This window comes from Rhinoraja longicauda, chromosome 1 (assembly GCF_053455715.1).
Source record: "Rhinoraja longicauda isolate Sanriku21f chromosome 1, sRhiLon1.1, whole genome shotgun sequence".
NCBI lineage: Eukaryota > Metazoa > Chordata > Chondrichthyes > Rajiformes > Arhynchobatidae > Rhinoraja > Rhinoraja longicauda.
Window position 1 is genome coordinate 91906143 of NC_135953.1, and position 25946 is coordinate 91932088.

The 25946-nt window shown below is 42.3% G+C and overlaps 1 protein-coding gene across 3 annotated transcripts in view; it reads left to right on the forward strand.

The window, feature by feature from the left end:
- The first annotated feature begins 5237 nt into the window (after positions 1 to 5237).
- Positions 5238 to 25946, forward strand: part of prdm5 (PR domain containing 5) — a 243768-nt gene continuing 223059 nt past the window's right edge. For all 3 annotated transcript variants that reach the window (XM_078411286.1, XM_078411294.1, XM_078411303.1), the window contains exons 1-3: positions 5238 to 5397; positions 11679 to 11762; positions 22035 to 22157. In XM_078411286.1, coding sequence (XP_078267412.1) covers positions 5305 to 5397; positions 11679 to 11762; positions 22035 to 22157 — 300 coding nt within the window. In that variant the 5' untranslated portion in view covers positions 5238 to 5304. The remainder of the gene's footprint in view (positions 5398 to 11678; positions 11763 to 22034; positions 22158 to 25946) is intronic.

Consider the following 25946-nt stretch of genomic DNA (forward strand, 5'->3'; position numbering starts at 1 on the left):
TATGAGGGGTGGCACAAGCCACAAAAGACCTCCAAAAACCACTCAATGGTTAAATACCTCCAAATCTGTGCAAGCTGTGGAGCCATTCCTTCAGATATTTTGTGCTCAATCATGACACATGCTATGGTTTGACTCTTATAATATGACCACTCAAGTGTGACTCCAAAATTATTGACAATCTCAGTGGAAGTGTAGTCTTTATCACCAAACAATTAGCTGCCAATCTCCGTTAGATTCCCTAAGAATATTGTCCCTAAGAGTATTGCTTTCCTTGTGTGTTTGAATTGACCATGGGAAGCCTCTAATCATGATCAATGAACAAATGGACATGAATGAATTGGTATGAAGAAAACCCTGCAGATGCTGGTTTAAATCGAAGGTAGATACAAAATGCTGGAGTAACTTAGCGGGTCAGGCAGTATCTCGGGAGAGAAGTCATGGGTGACGTTTCATGTCGAGACCCTTCTTCAGTCTAAAGAAGGGTCTCGACCCGAAACGTCACCCATTCCTTCTCTCCCGAGATGCTGCCTAACCCGTTGAGTTACTCCAGCATTTTGTGTCTACCTATGAATTAATTGGAGTCCCGAGTGGCCAACAAAGATGCCCTGGTTCTGAGGAAATGTTCTCAATGCAATATGGGAGCAGTCAACTATCAATGAACTATGGGGAAGCCACAACCGGGTGGCGCCGCAATGGTTGCCTCGCCAACAGTCTGTCTCATCCTTTTCTCCCTGTTTCAGTGTGTGTTAAATGTATGTTTTAGTGTTCTTTAGCTTTGTTTTATGTGGGGGGCGGGGGAAACTTTTTTTAATCTCTTACCTCGACGGAGATGCAATTTTTTTCTGTAACTCCGTCCGCACTGCGGCCTAACATCGAGGGCCTGGCGGCATCTTGCTGGGGATCAACTTTGGGAGCTCCAACCGCGGGAGCCTGCAGGACTTAACATCTTGGAGCTGGCAGTCCCTGTCGGGGATCGACCTTGGAGCTCCAACCACGGGAGCCTGCGGACTTCAACATCGTGGAGATCGCGGTCCTTTGGTTAGGGACTGACTAGGGGAGCTCCAGCTGAAGGTGCTTCAACCGCCCCGACGCGGATGCTTCGATCGCCGGATGCGGGAGCTTTGATTGCCCCGACTGCGGTTGATTCGACTGCCCCGACCACGGGAAAGTAAAGAGTGAAGATTAGACTTTATTGCCTTCCATCACAGTGAGGAATGTGGGGAATCTGCTGTGGTGGATGTTTATGTTAACTTTGAAAAAGTTATGTGTTTTGTTGCTTTTTTTAGTATGACTGTATGGTAAATCGAGTTTCACTGTACCTTAATTGGTACACGTGACAATAAAATACCTTTGCACCTTTGTACCATAATCTTCATCAAGGTCAATCCTTGTGCTGGTTGGTCCACCTATCAAAAAGAGCTGAACTCTGTTTTCTGACATGGCAATTGTGACCTTTCTGATAGATCGGTCATCTGAAAATTGTGAGATGCTTTACATGGTTCCAGCTACTGCCTGAAAGCTTTCTGTGGCAAAGAAATTCAAGATTCTTATTTTAAAGGGTAGTATGTTTTAAGGTCTGCTCTGATGGATGCATGAATAATACTGTTGGACTACTCTCTGCGGACAGGGATTTTGGTTCAAGGCCCTTCGTCTCCTCCATCCTCCTGCAGCATGTTGCTCTGTTTATCCTCAGCTCATTGACTATGTCATGAGAAAGTACCCGAAAGGGTACAGCAGCTAAAGCACTCATCCATGTTGTCCACACTATATGTAAAGTCATCGGGAAATTATTTTGTTCCTGACAGTGGCCAAGATCAGCAATGTCAGAAAGATTGCAATCAAACCTCAAAACACCTGAAAGCAATTCAGGGCCCTTAAAAAAAGAACATTTGGATGACCTTTACTGCTGCTAAATACCAGCATTTCACATGTGTTCTTCATACTGAGTTTTAAGTTGAGTGACATGATCCAATTTGTCAGAGTGGTTGTCAATTCAGTTCTGCACAAGGTCTTCTATCATCATTTGGCTACTCTATATATTGTGTGTGTGTGTGTGTGTGTGTGTGTGTGTGTGTGTGTGTGTGTGTGTGTGTGTGTGGGAATGCATACATGAAACTATCGAAAGTACTCAACACTGTGAGAGTTACTGAAATACGAGCTACAAATAGTGACTGAATTTTAGCCTTCCAAAGCACCTCAAGAAAGCAATAATAAGGAGACACACTTTCCTCATATCAAATATCAGAGAGGACAGCTGCCTAAACTACCACATATGGCACACAAGGGTCAAGAGACAAATTTACAATATTAGTGCATTCAGGCCTTGGGTAACAGAATGGAAATAACTGTATATGTTGGGAATATCATCTGGTGTTGGCAGGAAAGTCATGAATATTTTAGGATACATCCACTGATTTATTTACCAATTATCCTACTAAAACACAACTTAAATAAATCATTTTACAAAGACATTCAGTCATCTGACAAGTAGTTTAAAAAAAAATTAAAACAAAGTTGAAACTATTGTAATCAACATATTATTTTTTTTTGTGTTGATTATTGATGTGAAGAGCCAGTATCGAGACTGGAGCAAACTGCATTTTAACAAAAAAATTCTGATGTTGACAAAATCTACAATAAAAGCAGAAAATGCTATAAATACTCAGCAAGTCAAACATCAAGTGTGGAAGGAGAAACAAAATCAATGTTTCAGATCAATTAATTTTCATTGTGCGTTCTCATAAAAGATCATCAAGCAGAAGTATTAACTTTTTTTCTCTCGTCTGATGATGCCCGACCGGGAGAAGACGGCAGGGAAGAGAAAAGACATTCTGGCCTTCCATCAGTGAGGAGGTGACTGGAGGGACTCACTGTGATGGATGTTTCTTTTGTTTGGTGTTAGTTATGATTGTATGTGTTCTGGATTTTTATTGATTATTCTTATTGGTCTTATTGTTAAACTGCGGGTATGTGACAAATAAATGACTATTGACGATTGACCAGCTGAGTATTTCCAGCATTTTCTGTTGTTTGTTTTTGTTTTAAGTTTCCAAAGTGTAAAATTCCTAATTTTGCCAGACGTGCTAGCCACCAGAATACGAGAAAGGACGAGAACTTGTGTTCTGATTATTTCAATCAATAATACAAGGTTGTTTCCAGAGGCCAAAGCCAAGCACTTTCGCTCCATTTTGTGGATTAATAAAGCAAAGCGAATGCTGTCACTTGACACATTGGCCTCCCCCGACCAGTAGATCTCTGTGTACATATTGATAGACAATGGACCGTTTCCTTTATCACTGCTACTTTTTTTGCATATCTTTCATTCATTTGTTCTGTATCACGGTCTATATCTCTCGTTTACCTTTCCGCTGACTCTCAGTCTGAAGAAGGGTCTCGACCCGAAACAACACACATTCCTTTTCTCCAGAGATACTATCTGACCCGCTGAGTTACAACAGGTTTTTGTGTTTATCTACTTAACGATAGACATTTTTTTGGAAAAGCAAATCCAATCGGTAAATGCCATATAAACATGGAGTGAACAATTACTCAGGCACATTTAAGAAGCACAAGATAGACACAAAATGCTGGAGTAACTCAACGGGTCAGGTAGCATCTCTGGAGAAAAATGATGGGTGTTATTTCGGTTCGGAACCCTTCTTCAGACTGAACAGACAATTTTCTGACAGTCTGAAGAAGGGTTCCGACCCGAAATAACACCCAACCTTTGTGTCTATCTTCGATATAAACCACCACCTGCAGTTCCTTCCTACGCGTTTAAGAAAGCGCAATTTTTATTGGTATCATCAGCCAACCGAAGGACATCCAAGATGTGATTTACTTCGGGTGATGTCGCTGCGATTCGTCCCCCAAACCGCCGCCTTATCGCCACAAAGGTAAACCGACACCATATGATGTTCTGAATGCTCGTTTCTTGAATTTTGGACACATTTATCATCTCAGTGGTACTGTGGCTTCGACGTCATTCTGTCACAATGAAGTGCCAGACAAATGAGATTTATTTTACATTATGTTGCTGGTTATAATGAAATGGTAAGGCTGGTGAGATTGATCCTCTTAATTCCACTTGCCAACAGATATGTCTTTTTACGTTGGGTGACTCAATACAAAAATACTGCTTCGCTTCAGGTGCTGCATGATATTAAACAGTAAAACACAAAGTGTTGGGCAAAGATACCAGTATCGTTGTATCCTCCAGTATCTTTGGTGCTGGGGGATCTCAGTGGGTCAGGCAGCATCAGTGGGGAGACGGAATCGGCGATGTTTCGGGTCGGGACCCGTCTTCAGCCCTGATCCAGGGTGTATTCCGTGTTAAACCATTTGAAAGTATGGAGAGGGATTTTTGAAATTCCTCACAACTTGTCCTCAGCTCGCAAAGCTCGGCTGCAAAACGGCCCGGATTCACTTACAACCAGAGGATGGTTTCACTCTACGGCGACTGGGGGAGCGGAGCGGCGTGCAGCCCGCTTGCCTCCCGTTCAACCATCTGTCTCCCACCCATCTCCCACCCATCTCCCTCCCGTTCACCCTCCCGTTCACCCTCCCGTTCCCCCTCCCGTTCACCCTCCCATCTCCCACCCATCTCCCACCCATCACCCACCCATCTCCCTCTCGTTCACCCACCCATCACCCACCCATCACCCTCCCATCTCCCACCCATCACCCACCCATCACCCTCCCATCTCCCACCCATCACCCACCCATCACCCTCCCATCTCCCACCCATCACCCACCCATCACCCTCCCATCTCCCACCCATCACCCACCCATCACCCTCCCATCTCCCACCCATCACCCACCCATCTCCCTCCCATCTCCCTCCCATCACCCACCCATCTCCCACCCATCACCCTCCCATCTCCCTCACATCACCCACCCATCTCCCACCCTCCCGCCCCCCTTCACTCGGTGCTTTCCGCGGAAAGCTGTGGGGATGGGAGTGAGAAGGTGGGAGTGAGAGGGTGGGAGTGAGAGGGTGAGAGGGTGGGAGTGAGAGGGTGGGAGTGAGTGGGAGTGAGAGGGTGGGAGTGAGAGGGTGAGAGGGTGGGAGTGAGAGGGTGAGAGGGTGAGAGGGTGGGAGTGAGAGGGTGGGAGTGAGTGGGAGTGAGAGGGTGGGAGTGAGAGGGTGGGAGTATCGGAGCCAATCAGTGCGGTGCCGCCCAGCAGCAGCAGCACTAACTAATACGGCAGCAGCGCCGGGCCGGGACGGGCAGCAAGTTCCCGCAGGCAATCTGACCGGTGACAGCGGCTGCAAGCGCCCGGCCCTCCTCTCCCACCACCACCATGCTCGGCATGTACGTGCCCGATAGATTCTCCCTAAAGGCGTCCAGAGTGCAAGAGGGGATCGGCCTGTACACTGCCAGACGAGTGAAAAAGGTTTGTGTTTTTTTTTTGTTTAAAGAGAGGGGAGAAACAAACTCAAAAGTTGTTTTTTTATGTTCCCTAACCTGAAGAGAGGGAATGAATCCCGGTTTGGTGCAGTATCCGATTGCCGGGGTTTGGCAGCTTGTAGGAGAGCGCCGGAGGGATGGCGGTCGAAGGCGTCTTGCTCGGGTGCCACGTATTGAGTGCGCGTCTCTCTCTGAGTTTACACTCACCTCAGCCCCCGGGCTGCAATGCAGCTGCTAGCCCGGGTGGCACAAAGAGAACCCCTCAGGATTATCACTACAACTCCGCCTTTACTGTATCTGCATCTCATTTCGCTGCAAACTACATGGCCCCTCTCAGTTCAGCCACTGAATTAAACTAATCCTAGCCCCGCCGCTTAGGTAGTTTCAAAAGTCTGGACCTGAAATACCCCATTGTTTATTATTCCAGATTTACATCATTCAAAGCATTATTATTCTGCAGTGATTTGATAAAATGATCAGAAAGGTAATTTATTGAAAGATCAAACCTTCTGCAGATTGAGATCATATTGGGTCTCCTTCATTTACCTGTTTAAGATACGAGCTGTTTTACTTTTGAGTGTTTCATTTGCAGGTAACTTTTTCCAGACTTTGATAGATGGTTGGGATGCTTTTTTGATCGTGATTCTGACCTCAAGGTGCTGTCTGTGGAGATTGCACGTTCTCCCCATGGATTTCCTCCAGGTGCTCCATTTTCCTCCCTCATCTCAAAGACATGCGTGTTTGCAGGTTAATTATCTTTATAAAGGGAGTGGATGCAAATGTGGGATAACGCAGAACTAGTGATTGATAGCTAGCATGGACTCAGTGGGCTGAAAGGCCTATTTCCATGCTGTATCTTTCGATCAAACAATCTATCAATATCTGGACATGTAGAATCTGGCCATTCTTGCAGGTAAAATACTTCTGTCATTGAGAATTAAGAGGAAGACAGTTCAAGAATGTATGCTGTTGTGTCTGGTTTCTTGTATGTGGTTCATGTATTTTTACTTCTTGGACAGTCACCTCGGACTGAGGATCAACTGTATTGACTTCATCCTGTAAGTGAAATTTAAAAAAAATTACAGATATTGGAAATCTGAAATTAAATCAGAAAATGCTTGAAATACTCATCAGATTAGATTGTATTTGCTTCAGTTCAAGATTCATTGAAAGGACAGGGTAAGAGAGAAAACAAATTAGTATTAAGTTGGAAGAAGGTGGAAGGCGGAAGAGCGACAAAGAGGACAAGTAGAATATCTATTTGTGAGGCCACAAATACAACAAAGGGATAATTTATAAACATCCTCTGGTCAAATTGATTAATGGGTAAACTGGAGGATGATAATATTTTTTAAAAAATGTAATGTGCTACAAATAGTGTGATGGTAGAACATTGAACAGGACAGCACAGGAACAGGCACTTCAGCCCATAATGTGCATGCCAAACACGATGCTGTTATATTAATCTACTGTGCCTGCATGATCATGCGAATGGTATGTTGGCATTCATAGCGAGGGGATTTGAGTATAGGAGCAGGGAGGTTCTGCTGCAGTTGTACAGGGCATTGGTGAGACCACACCAGGAGTATTGCGTACAGTTTTGGTCTCCTAATCTGAGGAAAGACATTCTTGCCATAGAGGGAGTACAGAGAAGGTTCACCAGATTGATTCCTGGGATGGCAGGACTTTCATATGAAGAAAGACTGGATAGACTCGGTTTGTACTCGCTGGAATTTAGAAGATTGAGGGGGGATCTTATAGAAACTTACAAAATTCTTAAGGGGTTGGACAGGCTAGATGCAGGAAGATTGTTCCCGATGTTGGGGACGTCCAGAACAAGGGGTCACAGTTTAAGGATAAAGGGAAAGTCTTTTAGGACCGAGATGAGAAAGTTTTTTTTCACACAGAGAGTGATGAATCTGTGGAATTCTCTGCCACAGAAGGGAGTTGAGGCCAGTTAATTGGCTATATTTAAGAGGGAGTTAGATGTGCCCTTGTGGCTAAAGGGATCAGGGGGTATGGAGAGAAGGCAGGTATGGGATAATGAGTTGGATGATCAGCCATGATCATATTGAATGGCGGTGCAGGCTCGAAGGGCCGAATGGCCTACTCCTGCACCTATTTTCTATGTTTCTATGTTTCTATCCATATACCTTAATTCTCTTCATAACCACATAACTATTTAAAAGCATCTTAAATACCACAATCTAATCTATGGCACGGTAGCGCACGGTAGCACGGTAGCGCAGCGGTAGAGTTGCTGCTTTACAGCGAATGCAGCGCCGGAGACTCAACTTTACAGCGCTGTAGCTTCTCAACTCAAATACCACCTCTCTACCAATAACCTGTATGAAACTTTCCAATCCGGATTTCGCTCCAACCACAGTACTGAAACTGCGCTCCTCAAAATCACAAACGACCTTTTCCTCTCCTCTGACGCTGGCAACCTCAACATCCTCATCCTACTTGACCTCAGCGCCGCATTTGACACCATAAATCACTCCATTCTCCTCACCCGACTTGAAACCTCCTTTAACATCACCGGCACAGCCCTATCCTGGTTCAAATCTTACCTCTCTGACAGGCACCAGTTCATCTCCATTAACAACTGTAAATCCCCCACCGCTCCCCTCCCCCAAAGTGTCCCCCAAGGCTCAGTCCTTGGCCCCCTCCTCTTCATTCTCTACCTGTTCCCCCTTGGTCAATTAATCCGCCGTCATGGTCTCAACTTCCACTGCTTCGCCGATGATATCCAGCTCCTCATCTCCACCAAGTCAATCTCCACCACCACACATTCTACACTGACAAACTGCATCACTGAAATAAAATCTTGGCTTCAATCAAATTTCCTCAAACTCAACTGCAACAAACTGAAATCATCATCATTGGTCCAAAAACGCTCACAAAATCCACCCAAAACTTCATCCTCAATATTGATGGTCTCCCAGTATCCACCTCCCCTCACATCCGGAATCTTGGAATCATCTTTGATCAAACCCTCTCCTTCGACAAACACATCAAACACATCACAAAGACAGCCTTCTTCCACCTCAAAAACATTGCCCGTCTCCGTCCATCCCTCTCCTCCACAGCTGCAGAAACCCTCATCCACGTCTTCATCACCTCCCGTCTGGACTACTGCAACAGCCTCCTCTATGGCTCACCCTCAAAAATCATCAGTAAACTTCAATACATTCAAAACTCCGCTGCCCGTCTACTCACCCACTCCCCGATCCGTGACCATATCACCCCCGTCCTTTACAAACTCCACTGGCTCCCCATCCCCCAGAGAATTGAGCCTGGTGTCTTGTGGCCTTTTTGCCTTATTGGTACACCATTAGGCTAATTTACATACTAATTGATCAGAGAACTTTGCAAATTGTTTTGCTCTCCTGTCTCACTTTTATATTCTCTCCATTGTTCGTTTGCACCAGATCCAAGCATCCTGAAGTTACAAATGCACTTTCAGAACTTTGCCAATATAGCTATGTGATCAGTGTCAAGGTGTAGAAACAGCTCAGGTATGTGTGTTTCTCCTCGTGGGTTGAGTGAGGCCTGCAAAAGAAGAACTCTTTGTATGACTTCTTGAGTGGATCACTGAGATGACCAGTGCTAACTAAAGGCACAAAGAGATGGTATTACAATACATTATATCAGTGTGTAGCATGGCTAAGAATTTTGCTAACGCTTAGACCTTAGGTGTACACTGCTTAAATGTGGAGCATACTTTTAAGTAATGGATAAAGGAATACTGTGATGCCAACAAAGGCATGGCAATATAGGAACAGGAGGAGCATAGGAACAAGATTAGCCAATAAATCTCTGAATCTGGTTGACTATTCAATTGGACCATGACTCATTGTATTTTAACTTAATTTACTTACCATAGCTGTATAATCGCCAACTGTCATCACTCCAAATATCTGTAAAGTCTTTAAAGATCCCCTGGTTGCATGCATTTATAGTCATTAAGAGAGAGAATTTCATATTTCTATTACACCTTGGGCCAAAGATTTCGGAATTCCCTCTTTGGTTTAGTTTAGAGATACAGTGTTGAAACAAGCCCTCAGCCCACTGAGTATGCGCAAACAAACAATCATCTGTACACTAATTATAATCTACATATTAGGGACAATTTAAAGATGCCAATTAAGCTATCAATCTGCATGTCTTTGGAATGTGGGGAAAAACTGGAGCATTGAGAGAAAACACATGCGGTCACAGGGAGAACATATAAACTTCGTACAGACAGCACGGGTCAGGTGTCACCTCCCCACTTCCCCACCCTAGTTGTCCTACTAGTTCTACTGTTCACGTCCCTGTTGTTAGCACACCTTCCTCAGCCATCAATGGGTCACTATGGACTACACCCTTCCTGAGGTCAACTGTTGCCGCTCGGTTTTGTTCTGGCCTTTATCTTTCAGTCTGAAGAAGGGTTCCGACCTGAAACGTCACCTATTCCTTTTTTCCAGAGTAACTGCACGACCCGTTGAGTTACTCCAGAATTTTGTGTCTACCTTCGGTATAAACCAGCATGTGCAGTTCCTTTATACACAATTGCTTTTTTAATGTCCATTTTAATCTGAATAATTTACAAGTTATGGAAAACATTTGCTGTTTCTGTTGGTATTGAATTGTTTTAAAAATACCTTTGGCTTTAATGCAATAGGTTTATATAGGTTTTGGTTATTTTGTTACATATTAATATATTACCATAACATATACAACACTCCTGAAATCAAACACTGTGGATTTTGGTCTCTAAATATTTGGTTAATAAAGTGTCTCTCCTATTGGTAAGAAAAATTTATACTCTGGTTTCGTTTTTCGAGAATAAGTACTGTTGAGTCAATGATGTTTGTAAACATTTTTAGCTTTCTTGTTTGGATTGCGTGTATTGCTTACACTACATTGTAAATTCTAATGGTTGCTTTGATATTTTGCGGTCTGGGGGTGGAAAATTACTGACACGTTTTTAAACTCTTTAATGTGCGTATGTGTGTTTACTGAGATCTGTTATCCAGTTGATGATTGTCTGCAGCATATGTTTTCTCTTTTTGTTCAAGGAACATGTTTCCAGTGACACATGGGATATAGGTTGAGATATTTAACAAGCTATTTCACTTAAAGCAGCCATCTAGACCCATCTAAGTTCTCCAGAGACGCTGCTTGACCTGCTGAGTTACTCTCGCACTTTATGTCTTTTTTTTTGTGTACCAGCATCTGTAGTTCATTATTTCATCTTCTTCTAAAGTAGGCATTGTTTGATTCTAAATAATATATATTTTTTGGTTGATGTATGTTGTTGAGATGGGAACTAGAACAAATCTATTGTTGAACTTAAGGATTAAGGCACAATTAACATGAGAATTTCATGCTTGATTTTTAAATGTGATTAATATTTTTCATTCTGGCATTATTTTCTTAACTCAAACCATACCAAATAAGAATTCTGGGGAAAGTAAGGGATTTTGGCCACTGATCCAACTATGTGTGTTATGTACCATAATAATAGGCACTGAAAATATAATTAGGAGATTTAGAAAAAGGTGTAGAGTATTCTGAACTGTAAAAATAGAATACTGTGGAATACAGTTTTGCTTTCACGATGAAATGTTTCTTTGCAGGCAGATTTGAGTTTTAATTTTGATTTATAATCATTGCCTGTTTTAGTATTTTTTTAAAACATGTCTCAAAGCATGAACACCAAACTAAAAGTGTTAATTCACCAGAGGTGTTTTCCCCCTCTGTAAGCCTTGCTTCATCTCCAATAATTTATTGCAGCAGGTGTTTCCGATCTTCATCATTTTATTATTATTGGCTGATGTCCCTCACTTACACAGGAGACTAATTGCACTTACAGCAAGAAAAATGAATGATTAATTTTTAGTGAAATATTTTCAAAGGCTTCTCCAGACAGAAAAAAATGATAAAATAATTTCTCAAACTGTGAGTAATAATCCACAGAAATTGGAAAGCTCAGTAAATCTTCAGGCTGACATTTGGCACATTGCTGTTCCTTTCAATTGCAGTTGTGTCTTGTCACGAAAATATAATGACTTCCGTTTGTGAAATACTTGCGGATGTTGTTGAGATTTATGGTTACTTAGTAAAGATAATCAGAACAATATTATTGTAATCTGAGTATCTGTTTTGCACATTTGAAGTAGAGTCAAATGCAGGTTGGTTTAGATCTGATTTTCCTGTCTCTAGAGATATAATCTATCATTGCGGAGAGAAAAAAACCTCCCTCTCTTTTGTTGGCAGGGTGAGAAGTTTGGGCCTTTTGCTGGAGAGAAAAGAATGCCTCATGAACTGGATGAAAGCATGGATTCAAGACTGATGTGGGAGGTAGTTGCTCTTATTGCTACATTCAGTTGCATGTTGGAAACCAATTAAAAGAGTTCTTCCCAGATCATAAGATGTCTACAGATACTGCTTCCTTTCCAGTTAAAGTTTTTATTTTTCTCTTTACCGTGTGCTGTTTCCCTCCAATATGGGACATTTATATGATTTCACTTGGGAAACATGTGAAGAATCCATCTGGCTCTATGTGATGACATATCAGACATGTAATCTGTATGTCCCTACTTGCAAACCTCATTGAAATGATTGTAGAAAGTTGTAACACAGTCCACCTGGGGTTGAATGCTTTTATAATGGGTTTGTGTGTTTGCTGATTATTTGGGCCCCTGTGGCAATGTGTATCTTCTTTGGTGGTCTCAGGGATATAAAGAATAAAACAAAGATGGAAGGTTTTGCCCTTGACTACCTTTTGGCGTGGGGAGGATGAGATGAAGGATGAAATATTTCAAATCATCATGTGCGTTGTGCAGACAATAAAAACAAAAATCGCATGTTTCTCTACACGGCTGTTCCATTATAAGAACAAAATAAATGGAAGCACAGTGAAATGAGACTGTTTAAGTAAGTGGTCCAACAACCTCCTTTTCACAGTTATACCTTTTGCTGATTTTTATCTAGTTATCAATTTTCTTCTTCCATCAAGTAAATTTTAGCTGCTAATAAATGATGATTGTAGATCTTCTACTTGCTTTTTTATTTGAAACGGGAAAGGCGATGAAGGCAAGTGGAGAGGCGATGGCACATGGGTAAGAATTGTAAAGTGGAGTTATCAAGTGTTCTGTGAATATTTTCCATGTAACATTTCCATGTCATTAACTTAGTGGATATTATTTAAACAAACACAAAAGTTACTCAAATAGCAGAGCCACAAGAGACTGCAAACCTGGAGCAAAAAACGAATTACTGGAGGAACTCAGTGGGTCAAGCAGCATCTGTGGAGGCAGAGCAATAGTCAATGTTTGAGGACGACTCTTCATCAAGACTTCTAACATAGAGTGGAGATAGCCAGTATAAATAAGTGAGAGAGAAGAATGAAGCAGGAGTTGGTCGGTGATGGGTGGAACAAGGAGGGGGGGGGGGGGAGGGAAGGATGGAGGTGGAGTCAGAAGCTGAAAGATGATAAGTGGACCAACAAAAGGCTGCAGATTCTGAAATCTGATAGCCAAGCAAAATGCCTTGTTAGCATCACCTTTCGTTACTTTGTTGATGTTTTGAATTTGTTGATTTAGCCAGATTGGATTTGTCTTTTTTTTTGGATTGTCAATCCCTTGGCAATTTTCCTCTTTGTATTTATCTGTTTTAGGATCATTTGTCCTGAGCACAACTGGGATGAGGTATCTAAGAAAACAAAGGTGTGGGGGAGGGGGTTAGGGTTGAGCGAAGTGAAGATGTGAGAAGATGGCATCACATTGAAGCTGGTGATAATGGCGGAGGATGATATGTCCAATGCAGAAGCTGGTGGGGCGAAAGGTGAGGATGGAATGAACTGGACTGCTGTTCTGTCTGGAAATGGATGGGATGGGAGCAGTCGTGCAGGAAATGGAGGACATCTTTGTGAGAGCTCCATCAACTGTTGAAGGACCCAACTCGGCTTGCAACAAGTTCAGCTTTCAGGCAACAATTTGGATTACATTTGTGATTTATGTGTTCTCCAATGTCAAATCCAGATAGCAAACCATAGTCAGCAGATCTCAAGCTAAATGTAGTAGATGGGTCTGTAGTATTGGCTGGAGTTGTCACACCGAGTGGACCTTTCATCTTCCTGTGCAATAAAAATGCCCCCCCCCCCACACACACACACACACCAACTTGCTGAGACCTTTTGACAGCATTTTCTGGAGCTTTCCCCCCCAAAAAGACACAAAGTGCTGGAGTAACTTAGCAGGTCAGGCAGCATCTCTGAAGAACATGGATATGTGATGTTTCGTTTCGGGACCCTTCTACAGTCTCCAGAAGAAGGGTGTTGACCTGAAATGGCAGCTGTCCATGTTCTTCAGAGATGCTGCCTGGTCTGCTGAGTTACACCAGCATTTTGTGACTTTGCAGGAAATATTACCGTGTGACATTTCCCCCCAAGATTGCTGAATCAATATCTCAGAACATCTGACAGCTAAGTAGCATTATCATTTAGAATGCACTTGAAGTACAAGAATGCACTTGATCATCCCCTTGAGCTCAACTTCGGATAGATAACAAATGTTCTTATTACTAAGTATATATCTTGAGAATTAATATAACTTGGCATGAATTCAGACTTGTGAATTTGGATATACAATCTTGTGAAGATTTGGTTGTTTGTGGGAAATATAGATGAGAAAACGAAGAAACTTTAAGATCAAATGATTTGAAAGGATAATCTTTGACATTAGGCACGAATTCCATATCCTGTAGTGAGTGGTAGTTATTTTGCCTGTGATACAAAAGTAATAGATCTATTGGCTAGTAATGTTTGCAAATTGAAAATGTGCTAAAAAGATGCAATCCTGGAAATCAGCTCGTTTCATGCTGTGCAGCGGGAGATTGATTTTCTAACACAATATTTACACACTATAAATGCCTAATGAATCTCAACATGTTATTTATATGCACAGTTAGCTACAAAATTCAAAATTTAACGTGTAACCGTGGAAGATGCATCCCGACCCGCTGAGTTACTCCAGCACTTTGTTTTACTCAAGATTCTAGCATCTGCAGTTCCTTGTGTCTATTGTTGAAATTGTGCAGAATTCATAGGCAGAAAGGCCAGAATGAGAGGGTGGCAGACAATTGGAAGCTCATGGTCATGTCTGTGGAATTTGCAAAGTGATCAAATCTATGTTTGGTTCCTTCATTGTAGAGGAGACTACATTCTGAGCATTGAATGCAGTTCACAAGATTTGAAGAAGTGTAAGTCTATTGTTGTGTCAGCTGGAAAGATTGGATTCTTGGATGGTGGGAAGGGAAGAGGTGTTGCACCTCCTGCAGTTGTATGGAAAAGTGGCCATATGGTGGGGAGTTGTAGGAGGGAACGAAGGAGTTAGAAAGGGAACAGCAGAGGGATTAATCTCATTAAAATGCTGAAAGGGTAGGGCAATATTCTTCTGGTGGTGGAACATTGTTGGAACTAGCCTCTTTATATAGTCAGACCTGCTGGGCATGGCCTAGTAAAACAGGTGATACAGTAATAATAATAATAATAATATTCATTTATTGTCATTGCAACGAGTACAACGAAATTAAAAAACAGCCAATCCTGACGGTGCGTACAAACATATATGCAATAAATGCAAAAACAAATAAATACATAAATACAATTAAATTAAGTACAAGATTTTTTAACGGTGTTGCCTAGTGCACAGGTAGTGTTCAGTTCTCGTATGGCCCTGGGGTAAAAACTGTTCTTAAGTCTGTTTGTTCGGGATTTGATTGACCTGAAACGTCGACCAGAAGGCAGATGAACAAACAGACGGTGGCCGGGGTGGGATGGATCTTTTATTATTTTGCCTGCTCTACTGAGGCAGCGCAGGCTGAACAGGTGCTCCAGGGAGGGCAGTGAGCAGCCGATGATTTTCTGGGCCGTCGTGATGACCCTCTGAAGGGCCTTCCTGTCCTTTTCTGAGCAGCTGGCATACCATGTGGTTATACAGTATGCCAGCACACTCTCGATGGAGCAGCGATAGAAGGACAACATGAGCTTCTCCTGCAGGTTGGTTTTCCTGAGGATCCTCAGGAAGTGGAGTCTCTGCTGTGCCTTCTTTACTGTGGTGATGGTGTTGGTAGACCAGGTGAGATCCTCTGCGATGTGCGTACCCAGGAACCTGAAAGCTGGTACCCTTTCCACGCAGACCCCATTGATGTAGAGTGGGTCGTAATCTCCACTGGTTTTTCTAAAGTCAATTATAAGTTCCTTTGTTTTGGAGGAGTTCAGGACCAGATTGTTCACTGAACACCATGCTGCCAGCCTTTGGATTTCATCCCTATAGGCTGTCTCATCTCCTTCTGAGATAAGTCCAACCACAGTCGTGTCATCCGCGAACTTGATGATGGTGTTGGTGGGATGGGTGGGGGCGCAGTCGTGAGTGTAGAGGGAGTAAAGGATGGGGCTCAACACACAGCCCTGTGGTGAGCCGGTGCTCAGTGTAATGGTGGAGGAGAGGTGAGGGCCTATTTTGACTGTCTGGGGGCGGTTGGTCAGGAAGTCCTTGATCCATTTGCAGATGGTTAGGGAAAATCCAAGGTCGGAAAGTTTGGTGACCAGTCTGCTCGGGATGACCGTGTTAAAGGCAGAGCTGAAGTCGAGAAAGAGCATCCTCACATAGCTCCCCTGGTGTTCAAGGTGGGTCAGTGCAGTGTGAAGAGCAGTGTCGATGGCATCCCCTGTAGACCTATTTGCTCTGTAGGCAAACTGGTATGGGTCGAAGGTGGGTGGGAGGCTGGCTTTGATGTGCTGCAGGACCAGTCTCTCGAAGCACTTTGTGATGACCGGTGTGAGTGCTACCGGACGGTAGTCGTTAAGACCGCTGATGACAGGCTTTTTCGGCAGTGGGATGATTATGGCGGACTTCAGGCAGGGAGGGATGGTGGATTTTAAAAGGGACAGGTTGAAGATTTTTGTGAAGACCTCAGATAATTGGTCTGCACATTCCCTCAGCACTCTGCCCGTCACACCATCGGGGCCTGCAGCTTTCCTGGGATTCACTGCTCTGAGCACTCGCTTAACGTCATACTCCTGCACAGTGAAGGTGTTGCTCTCAGGTGCTGGAGAGGGTGTAATGTCTGCCACTGTAGCTTTCACCTCGAAACGAGCAAAGAAACAGTTAAGTTCCTCAGCCAACGAGGCGTCGCCGTCGGCAGTCGTGCGGTTGCTGGTCTTGTAATTGGTGATGTGCTGGATGCCTTGCCATACCCGCCGTGGGTCATTGTTGGAAAAGTGGTCCTCAATCTTCCTCTTGTAGGACGCTTTGGCATCCTTGATGCCTCTCTTCAGGTTGGTTCTAGCAGCACTGTATAGAGCTCTGTCACTAGACCTGAAGGCGGTGTTACGGTCCTTGAGGAGAGACCTGACATCCTTTGTCATCCAGGGTTTTTGATTGGGGTACAACCGGATGCGTTTGTCGACGGTGACATTGTCAACGCAGTTTTTGATGTAGCAAAGTACAGTTGATGTGTACTCCTCCAAGTCCTGATCCTCAAAAATATCCCAGTTGGTCCTTTCGAAGCAATCCTGCAGCTGCGAGGAAGCTCCTTCAGGCCATGTCTTCACAGTCTTTATGGTGACTGGAGCTTTGGAGTACTATGGAGTACTCTTAAAACGTTAGCAACACTTTGCAAAGACAAAGAAGCTTAACAGCCTCTGAGGCTTCATTATTTCACCTTATCAGGGAAATTTGCTTTGTTCCACCCTTTGCCCTCATGCACTTTTACTACCTAGACTGACAGTTCTGATGAAGGGACCCAGGCTAGAAACATTAAATGTTTCTCTTTCCACAGATACTGCTGAACTACTGAGTTTTCCCAAGATTTCTGCTTTTATCTAAGTATCAGCGTTTTTTTAATTGATTTTTTAATTAATGTGAGTTGATTGACGCTGCATGTCCGTTTGGTTCTGTCGATTGCCATGGTTTAGTGGATAATTTACCATTAGTTTAGGTTAGTTTATTGTCATGTGTATTGATGTACAGTGAAAAGCTTTTGTTGCATGCTTTGCTGGTGTGCTGGGCGAAGATGGATATCTGGTGATTTTTTCTGTCTTGGCTTTCATGAAGCCCATATTCACCTTTGTATTTGGATTTTTGTTTCAGTTGTCATCAATCTATAAATGCTAAATACAAATCCTGAAATAGAGTTTATTAATAATTATTTAAATACTAACAAAGTAGTATAGTCAGTGATTTCTTTGTGAACTTTTCTAACTGTATTTTGCACGAAAAGTGGAACGTCAAACCTAAAACAGTATACTGGACTATCAAAAGCACCAAACCATCTTTTAATTCCAAAGAGCTGATTGGTGATTTCATCAAAGGAAATCCAGGGAGCCGCAAACCTGTCTTCATCGACGGGATGAAGGTGGAGAGAGTCAACAGCTTCAAGTTCCTGATCATGCATATCTCTGAAGGTCTGTCCTGTACCTAGCACCTTGAAGTGATCACAAAGAAAACTCATCATTGCCTCTACTCCCTTAGAACAAAGGAGATTTAGAGTGTTGCCGAATACTCTATTGAACCTCTATGCGGTAGAGAGCATACTGACTGGTTGCAACATGACCCAGTTCAGTAACTTAAATGCCCAGGAATGAATGAGGCTATAGAGAATGGCCCATTCTCCTTGTTTACATTGCCTGGTTCATCACTGACTTCCCCACCATCAAAGGGATCTACAGGAGGCACTGCTTCAAAAAGGCACCCAATATCATCAAAGATTCTCACCACACTGATCACACTCTTATACTGCTGCTATAATCAGGAGCAAGGTACAGGAACATGAACACTGTGACTCCAGTTCCAGAACAGCTTCTTCTCGGCAACAGTCGAGCTCTTGAACACTGCACAATCACTACCTCAGCAATTATCATCTACGGATTTTAAAGATGGACACAAAATGCTGGAGTAACGCAGCGGGACAGGCAGCATCTCTGGAGATAAAGAATGGTGATGTTTTAGGTCGAGAACCTTCTCCAGACTGAGAGTCAGGGGAGAGGGAGACAAAAGAGATAAGGAAGGGTAAGGTATGAAAACATCAAAGGGGACAATGGTCATGGAAATGTAGAATGGCACGTTGTTAGCTGAGAGGAAGGTGACAATGAGGCATACAATCAGTAATATTTAATCAGGAGGACATAAAAACTAGTCGGAGAACTAGGATGGGGAGGGATGGAGAGAGAGGGAAAGCAAGGGTTACTTGAAGTTGAATTTAATTCCTATTCTTAGGTCTCTTTGAAAGTTAAATTGCTATCTTAATGGTCAAAGCCTCTGTTCTAATTTGGTGAAGTTAATTTGGTGGTATTAACTCTGCATGTGAATTATTCAGTCATTTAAATAGTCTGGTCTCATTAGGATTCAGCTGATATAAAAAGTGCCCTCCTTATCAAATAATCATTACAGCTGGAAGAAGGTTGCAGGAAGCTGTGGAAAAAGTGTAGACATTTAGTGAAGTGATACTGGATTTACCATCTGACCAGTCATAATTCAGAATCAAATAATAAAAATGGGCACATATAGACTGTAAGATGACATTTTATTGAGAGTAAAATTGAACAGTAGCTACAGTTGAAAAATACTACTATTGCAGTCAACTGAAGTCAGAGATCTAAATCACCAGGACTCTACAACTTTATGAAAGTTTGAAGTAATGGGACTGAACTTGACTTTCTCTTGCTCCAGTTCTGTTTTCCAATGATGGGAATTGCTTAAATGCCAGGCTTCCTTCAGGAAAGAAAAGAACAGCAAAGGTGTCTATTAAAGAATCTATTAGGTTTTATGGTTACTCAGCAACTCAAATATGAGGGTGAAACTATAAAGAAGCTGAAAATGAACAAATATTCATAGTTCTCCAACTGATTTCTGGAAGGAGCCATTTATCATGTAATTGAAAAAAATGAAAGTTTTAGATATATGTTTGGTAAAAGTTATCTGACATTGCCGGGATTAATGACTCTCTCAATAAACTTTGGAAGGTCCAATTTATCACATGGATAATGAGCTTTTCTGTAAAATCAGGGGATTCTGGGATACCAGTTGTGGACATTCTGGAATGTTAACAAAGCTGGATGTCTCATTAATTTGACCTATTGCTTGCAAAAGTACAACAGTTCAGATTGTAAAAATCATGTTTTGTCATAATTGTCTCCAGCTATCCCATTATACTGCTAATGTACAAAAGCTAAATCAGCCAAATCTACTGTAGACTTTGCAACAGTAGTTGAATAATCATTCCTTGGGAGCAGAATTTAACATTAAGCTTTAGAAATAAAAGTGAATAAATTGGAGAAATTATCAATTTGCATTTCAGTTATGAATGATATGCATGTGTATGTTGTATGAGAAGTTTAGGACTTGACTGAGGTCGTTATTGAAAATTCAGGCAGCATTTGCATACGATTGTGTTCCATGCTAGTGCACCATGCTTTTGTTCACCGCTGCATGGTGCACATTCATTCCATTTCCCTCAAATTTGTTCAACTAACCAAGAGGGCTTTGCCTTTATGGGGTGTGTATTAATGTGAGTGGATTAGAGCACATGGTATTGGGGATAGGGTACTGACATGGATAGAAAATTGGTTGGCAGACAGAAAGCAAAGAGTGGGGATAAATGGGTCCCTTTCAGAATGGCAGGCAGTGACTAGTGGGGTACCGCAAGGCTCGGTGCTGGGACCGCAGCTATTTACAATATACATTAATGACTTAGATGAAGGGATTAAAAATACCATTAGCAAATTTGCAGATGATACAAAGCTGGGTGGTAGTGTGAACTGTGAGGAAGATGCTATGAGGTTGCAGGGTGACTTGGACAGGTTGTGCGAGTGGGCAGATGCATGGCAGATGCAGTTTAAAGTGGATAAGTGTGAGGTTATCCACTTTGGTAGTAAGAATAGGAAGGCAGATTATTATCTGAATGGTGTCAAGTTAGGAAAAGGGGACGTACAACGAGATCTGGGTGTCCTAGCGCATCAGTCACTGAAAGTAAGCATGCGGGTACAGCAGGCAGTGAAGAAAGCCAATGGAATGTTGACCTTCATAACAAGAGGAGTTGAGTATAGGAGCAAAGAGGTCCGTCTGCAGTTGTACAGGGCCCGAATGAGACCGCACCTGGAGTACTGTGTGCAGTTTTGGTCCCCAAATTTGAGGAAGGATATTCTTGCTATTGAGGGTGTGCAGCGTAGGTTTACTAGGTTAATTCCCGGAATGGCGGGACTGTCGTATGTTGAAAGACTGGAGCGACTAGGCTTGTATACACTGGAATTTAGAAGGATGAGAGGGGATCTTATTGAAACATATTAGATTATTAAGGGGTTGGACACGTTGGAGGCAGGAAACATGTTCCCAATGTTGGGGAAGTCCAGAACCAGGGGCCACAGTTTAAGAATAAGGGGTATGCCATTTAGAACGGAGATGAGGGAAAAACTTTTTCAACCAGAGAGTTGTAAATCTGTGGAATTCTCTGCCTTAGAAGGCAGTGGAGGCCAATTCTCTGAATGCTTTCAAGAGAGAGCTAGATAGAGCTCTTAAGGATAGCGGAGTCAGGGGGTATAGGGAGAAGGCAGGAACGGGGTACTGATTGAGAATGATCAGCCATGATCACATTGAATGGTGGTGCTGGCTCAAAGGGCCAAATGGCCTACTATTGTCTATTGTCTATTGTCTATCAATAGTCAATAGTCAATAGTCGTTTATTTGTTACATACACATAAATGTGTAGTAAAATGAAACATTACCCGCAGTTGAACAATAAGACCAATAAGATTAATCAATAAAAATGCAATAACACATACAATCACAACTAACACCAAACAAAAAGAAACATCCATCACAGTGAGTCTCCTCCAGTCCCTCCTCACTGTGATGGAAGGCCAGAATGTCTTTTTCTCTTCCCTGCCGTCTTGTCCCGCGGTCAGGCTGTTGGAGTTGCCACGTCGGGGCGGTCGGGGCTCCCGATATTGAAGCCCCCGCTGGGCGGTGAAAAAAAATCCCGCGGCCTATTTCAGGCCGCGCCGGATGGTGAAAGGTCCGTGGCGGGCCGACCCAAGCCCCGCGATTCGGGGCGGGCGGACACGTTGCCTCTGCCGCTGCCGGAGCTCCCGATGTCGGCCCCCATCCAGGGGCCTGCGGGCTTCCGACGTCCACGCGGCCCGCGCCGGAGCCTCCGGAGACGAGTCGCAGCCGTTCCCTCAGCATTCGCAGGCAGCCAGCGCCGCAGGTGGTGAGTCCGGACCGCGGGCTCTGCGAACCAGAGACCCAGGTGGTCCCAGGTGCATGGCCGGTGGTAGGCCGCAACGGGAACGGAGACACGATACAGAACAAAGGTCGCGTCTCCGTTCTGGAGAGAGAATGTTACAGTTACAGTTCCCGTTCCCTCCCACCCCCCCCCCCCCAAAACATAACATACAACACTACATCATATTAACACTACAATTGAGACAAAAACAACAAAAAACACAAAAGACAGACGGACTGCAGGCAAGCCGCAGCTGCGGGATGAGAATAACAACGTTGATATGTTCTAAATAATGTTGCTATATTTTCTGTGGCAGACCATAATCCGGACTTCCTTTCACATCTGTAGGTACGTGGAAATAAGGGAGAGGTTTTGTACATTCTGGATGCCAGCAATCCTCGGCATTCAAATTGGCTGCGCTTTGTCCATCAAGCTCCAACACAAGAAGAGAAAAATCTGGCTGCAATTCAGGTACCCATGGGAATTTCACAGAGAGTCTTATAAGATGGCTGATAGTTCTACAGTTGTATTTTTGCCATTATATATAGCTATCTGCACTGGCCTAGAACCTGCTGCCATTGTTGTAAATCAGCTGTATTGTTCACAAATTGGCATCTAGTTCTGATTAATGGTGCTAATTTCTATGAACTATGGTTATCATATTCTTTATCAGAAATGTGGTGTTTTAATAACCATGTTATAATCTTAGTTTATTCAAGTTGTGATGTAATCCAGTCATTAAAATGATACATTCAACCTTAATTTAGAATTCCATAACAATCTTTTAAGCAAGAATCAAACAAGAAGTACTTAGTAAAAACAGTAATTATCAGTAATCCTTATTAAAGTAATCATTATGTATTTTTTAATGTCGATGCCAACATCACTGATATGTATCTGAATTTATAGGCTGGTTTTAAGATATTCTTTCCCCTAATCATTCCACACTGAGTAATATGAAAGTCCACAGGGCAGCCGAATACTGCAGTGAGCTTTTAAATATTCAAAGCATAAGTGAAGATCAAGCTAGTGTAAGATGACCAGAGATTTGGTTTCCTTCACTCTGGGCTACCAAAGATCATTCATGCATTCTCTTCATTGACTCAAGGGATTTGATATGCCTCTGTTTTTCCTACCCCTGATAGGATTACTCTCTTCTCCTTATCTAGACCACCTAAGATGAATTACTTTTACTTCTGCTTCAAGAAGGAAATGAAATGCATGTTCTGTTATTCGATTCTTATCAGTAAGTCAACTTACTTGACTGAATGTCTACCTGGAATATTGGTGTGTTGAATGTAGTAAAAGCTGCCAATATTTGTCATTGCGCTTTGGGAAAAAGAATATCAATCTGCTAATGCATAGTGAATATTTTGAATTCAGCTTACACTTGGGATGGTATGGTAAATTGTATTTTGCACATGGGTAATATGCATAACCTTTTACCTTGCATCAGCTACCATTCTTTGTTTTGTTATAGGTTTATTCATGAATGATCACATATAAACCTGCAGTGGAATAATGAGTCATTTCATGCTTTATTAACTGTTTTTTCCATATCCAGGTATTTCTCGCTACCTCGTCAGTTACTTTACAGTTTAGTTTGCAGAGGCAAAGATATAAGCTTTAAAAGAAAGTACAAAGGTAGTTCATAAATTTGTGAATGCAATGCAGAGTATATAGTATGTAACTACTTTCCAATCTCACTCAAAGGTGGCCTGTGCTATCTACATTTGGAAAAGCTCCCACTTACAAGCCAGAGTAAAGAAATGCTATAATAATAATAATAATAATAATATATTCCTTTATTCGTCCCACACCGGTGAAATTTACAAGGGTAATGGGACGTGACATATTCAGTCAGAAGTTAAAGATAGCTGTTTAAAAAAAAAAGCCCCATTGAAAGATTAATGATAGTGATTCTGACAATGCTGGCAAAGAACACAGAGCATTTACAGTCCGCAAATGAGTGTACTTCAAAAGGATGTGAAGAAAGGAAAGACCTCTTTGGATGACCAGCTTAATTTATTGATTTTTGCTTTGGATAATATAATTTATTGATTTTTTTCATCATATATATCCAGCCGGAAACAGGCCTTTTCGGCCCTCCAAGTCCGTGCCGCCCAGTGATCCACGCACATTAACACTATCCTACACCCACTAGGGACAATTTTTACATTTACCCAGCCAATTAACCTACATACCTGTACGTCTTTGGACGTCTTTTGTTTAACTAATGTTCAGAAATCAGTTATTTCATTCAATGCAACAATTAGAACTAGCAAGTTTAGGAAAATAAAGCCTTGAAGGAGTTTGCCGATGAACTATTAACAACATGGTTGGTTTGAAGCACCAGTGAATTTTGTCTAAAGCCAGCATTCACTTATGACCTCACAATTGCTGCAGCAATTGGTGCCAAAGAATGTTCTGAGATTTATTGCAGAGGAACTGGTCAAGGGGATACATTTCTACATTCTCCAGCCTTTACTTTTTTATGAGGAAATCATTAGACTTTCAGGATCATCAATCCCGGTTGTACAAGATTGATGTTGAATCTATCTCTTCTATGCATTTGGTCTGCTACACTAACAATTCAGTTGTGATAATAAACCCGCATTAAAAGGCCGTAATGTTATATGAATAAGAAATTTAAAGTACAGAAGGAAGTATTTTGTTTAATGCTGCTTCAGCTGATGGTAGATTATTTTTCATCTTGTTGCAGAAGAAGAGATGAAGTTTTTAGCACATTTTCGTTAATCAGTTTTTATAGTCGGTGTGGTTTAAATCTTTTCAGCATAAGTGGCAGGACATAAAATAATTGTTTGTTTATTTGTATTTAAAAAAAAGTTTTGTTTTATGTTTTTTCCCCCTCTTGTTTTTCTTCCAAAAATAGGTATTTGCGTACTTATTTTTCCCAAGATATCTTTGGTTGTTGAGAGCATTTGCAGCTCGCTGACTGACCTGCTGACATTAATTAATAAGGGCAAAATTTGAAATTGAATATATCTTTGTAGGACCACACAATCTTCAGCTTTCCTCAGTAGAGCTACCTGACGTACTCCGTCCGGTACAACCTGATTTGATATATTTTCATCATTGTTGATTAGTTCATAAAATTAACTTTAAAAAGATATTTGTCTGCAGAAAATGAAAATGGCATATTGTTTAGTCATTTTGCATTCTTGGTACATTTTCGTGATAAAAATAAAAACATTTGTCAAATCACAATGTTATTGAATTTTGCCCAATTGAGCTATTGGTTAGCTATAGAAACTGGTAGTGGAACTCTGATAGAGTCTTCCAACATGTGAAATTGATCCATAAAAACTTATCTGATGTATTTACCCCAGGTGAATCTGCCCAGGCTTGCTGATTGCTAATCATTTGAACTCCTCTTCCCATTCTTATTTTGACCTTTCCCTCGTGTGCCTCATCCATTGGCAAAGTGATGCCACATGCAAACAGGAGGAATAGCACCTCATATTCCATTTGGGTATCTTACAACAGTGTGAACTAATTTTTTTGGTAACAATCCAACCCCACTCACCATCATTCCCCACCCACCATTTTTTGGCTCTGTTCTTCCCTGTGCCCCTCCCTGAAGTGCACCCATTTCTTCCACTATCTGACCCCCTGTCCCCTTCCACCTTTCTCCCATGTTCTGACTTCATACTTTGCCCTTCAGTCTTCTCTCCTTATCTTACAACCTTTTGTCTTCTTTTCATCCCTGACCATATATCCACCCATCTGCCAAAAATACCCTCACCTGTATTCATCTACCTCAGTAGACAATAGGTGCAGGAGTAGGCCATTCGGCCCTTCGAGCCAGCACCGCCATTCACCGTGATCATGGCTGATCATCCACAATCGGTACCTGCCTTCTCCCCATATCCCCTGACTCTGCTATCATTTAGAGCTCTATCTAACTCTCTCTTACCAGGCCTTGTTCCATCTCAGCTTTCTTTACTTTCTCCCCCCCGGTACAATTAAACTGAAGAAAGGTCCCAGCCCGAAACATTGCCAATCCATGTCTTCCAGAGATGCTGCCTGACTCACTGAGGTACTCCAGCACTTTGAGTCTTTAAAAACCCCCAAATATCTGCAGTTCCTTGTATCTACTCGGTCTTTATTCACCCCAGTATTTGGTGTTTACTGATAGTGAAACATGCTTTAAGTTAATATGACATCATGTTTCTGTACAAAGCTATACAGTCTGCAGTAACAACTGATCTCTTCTAAGTTTATTAGCAATCACTTCTT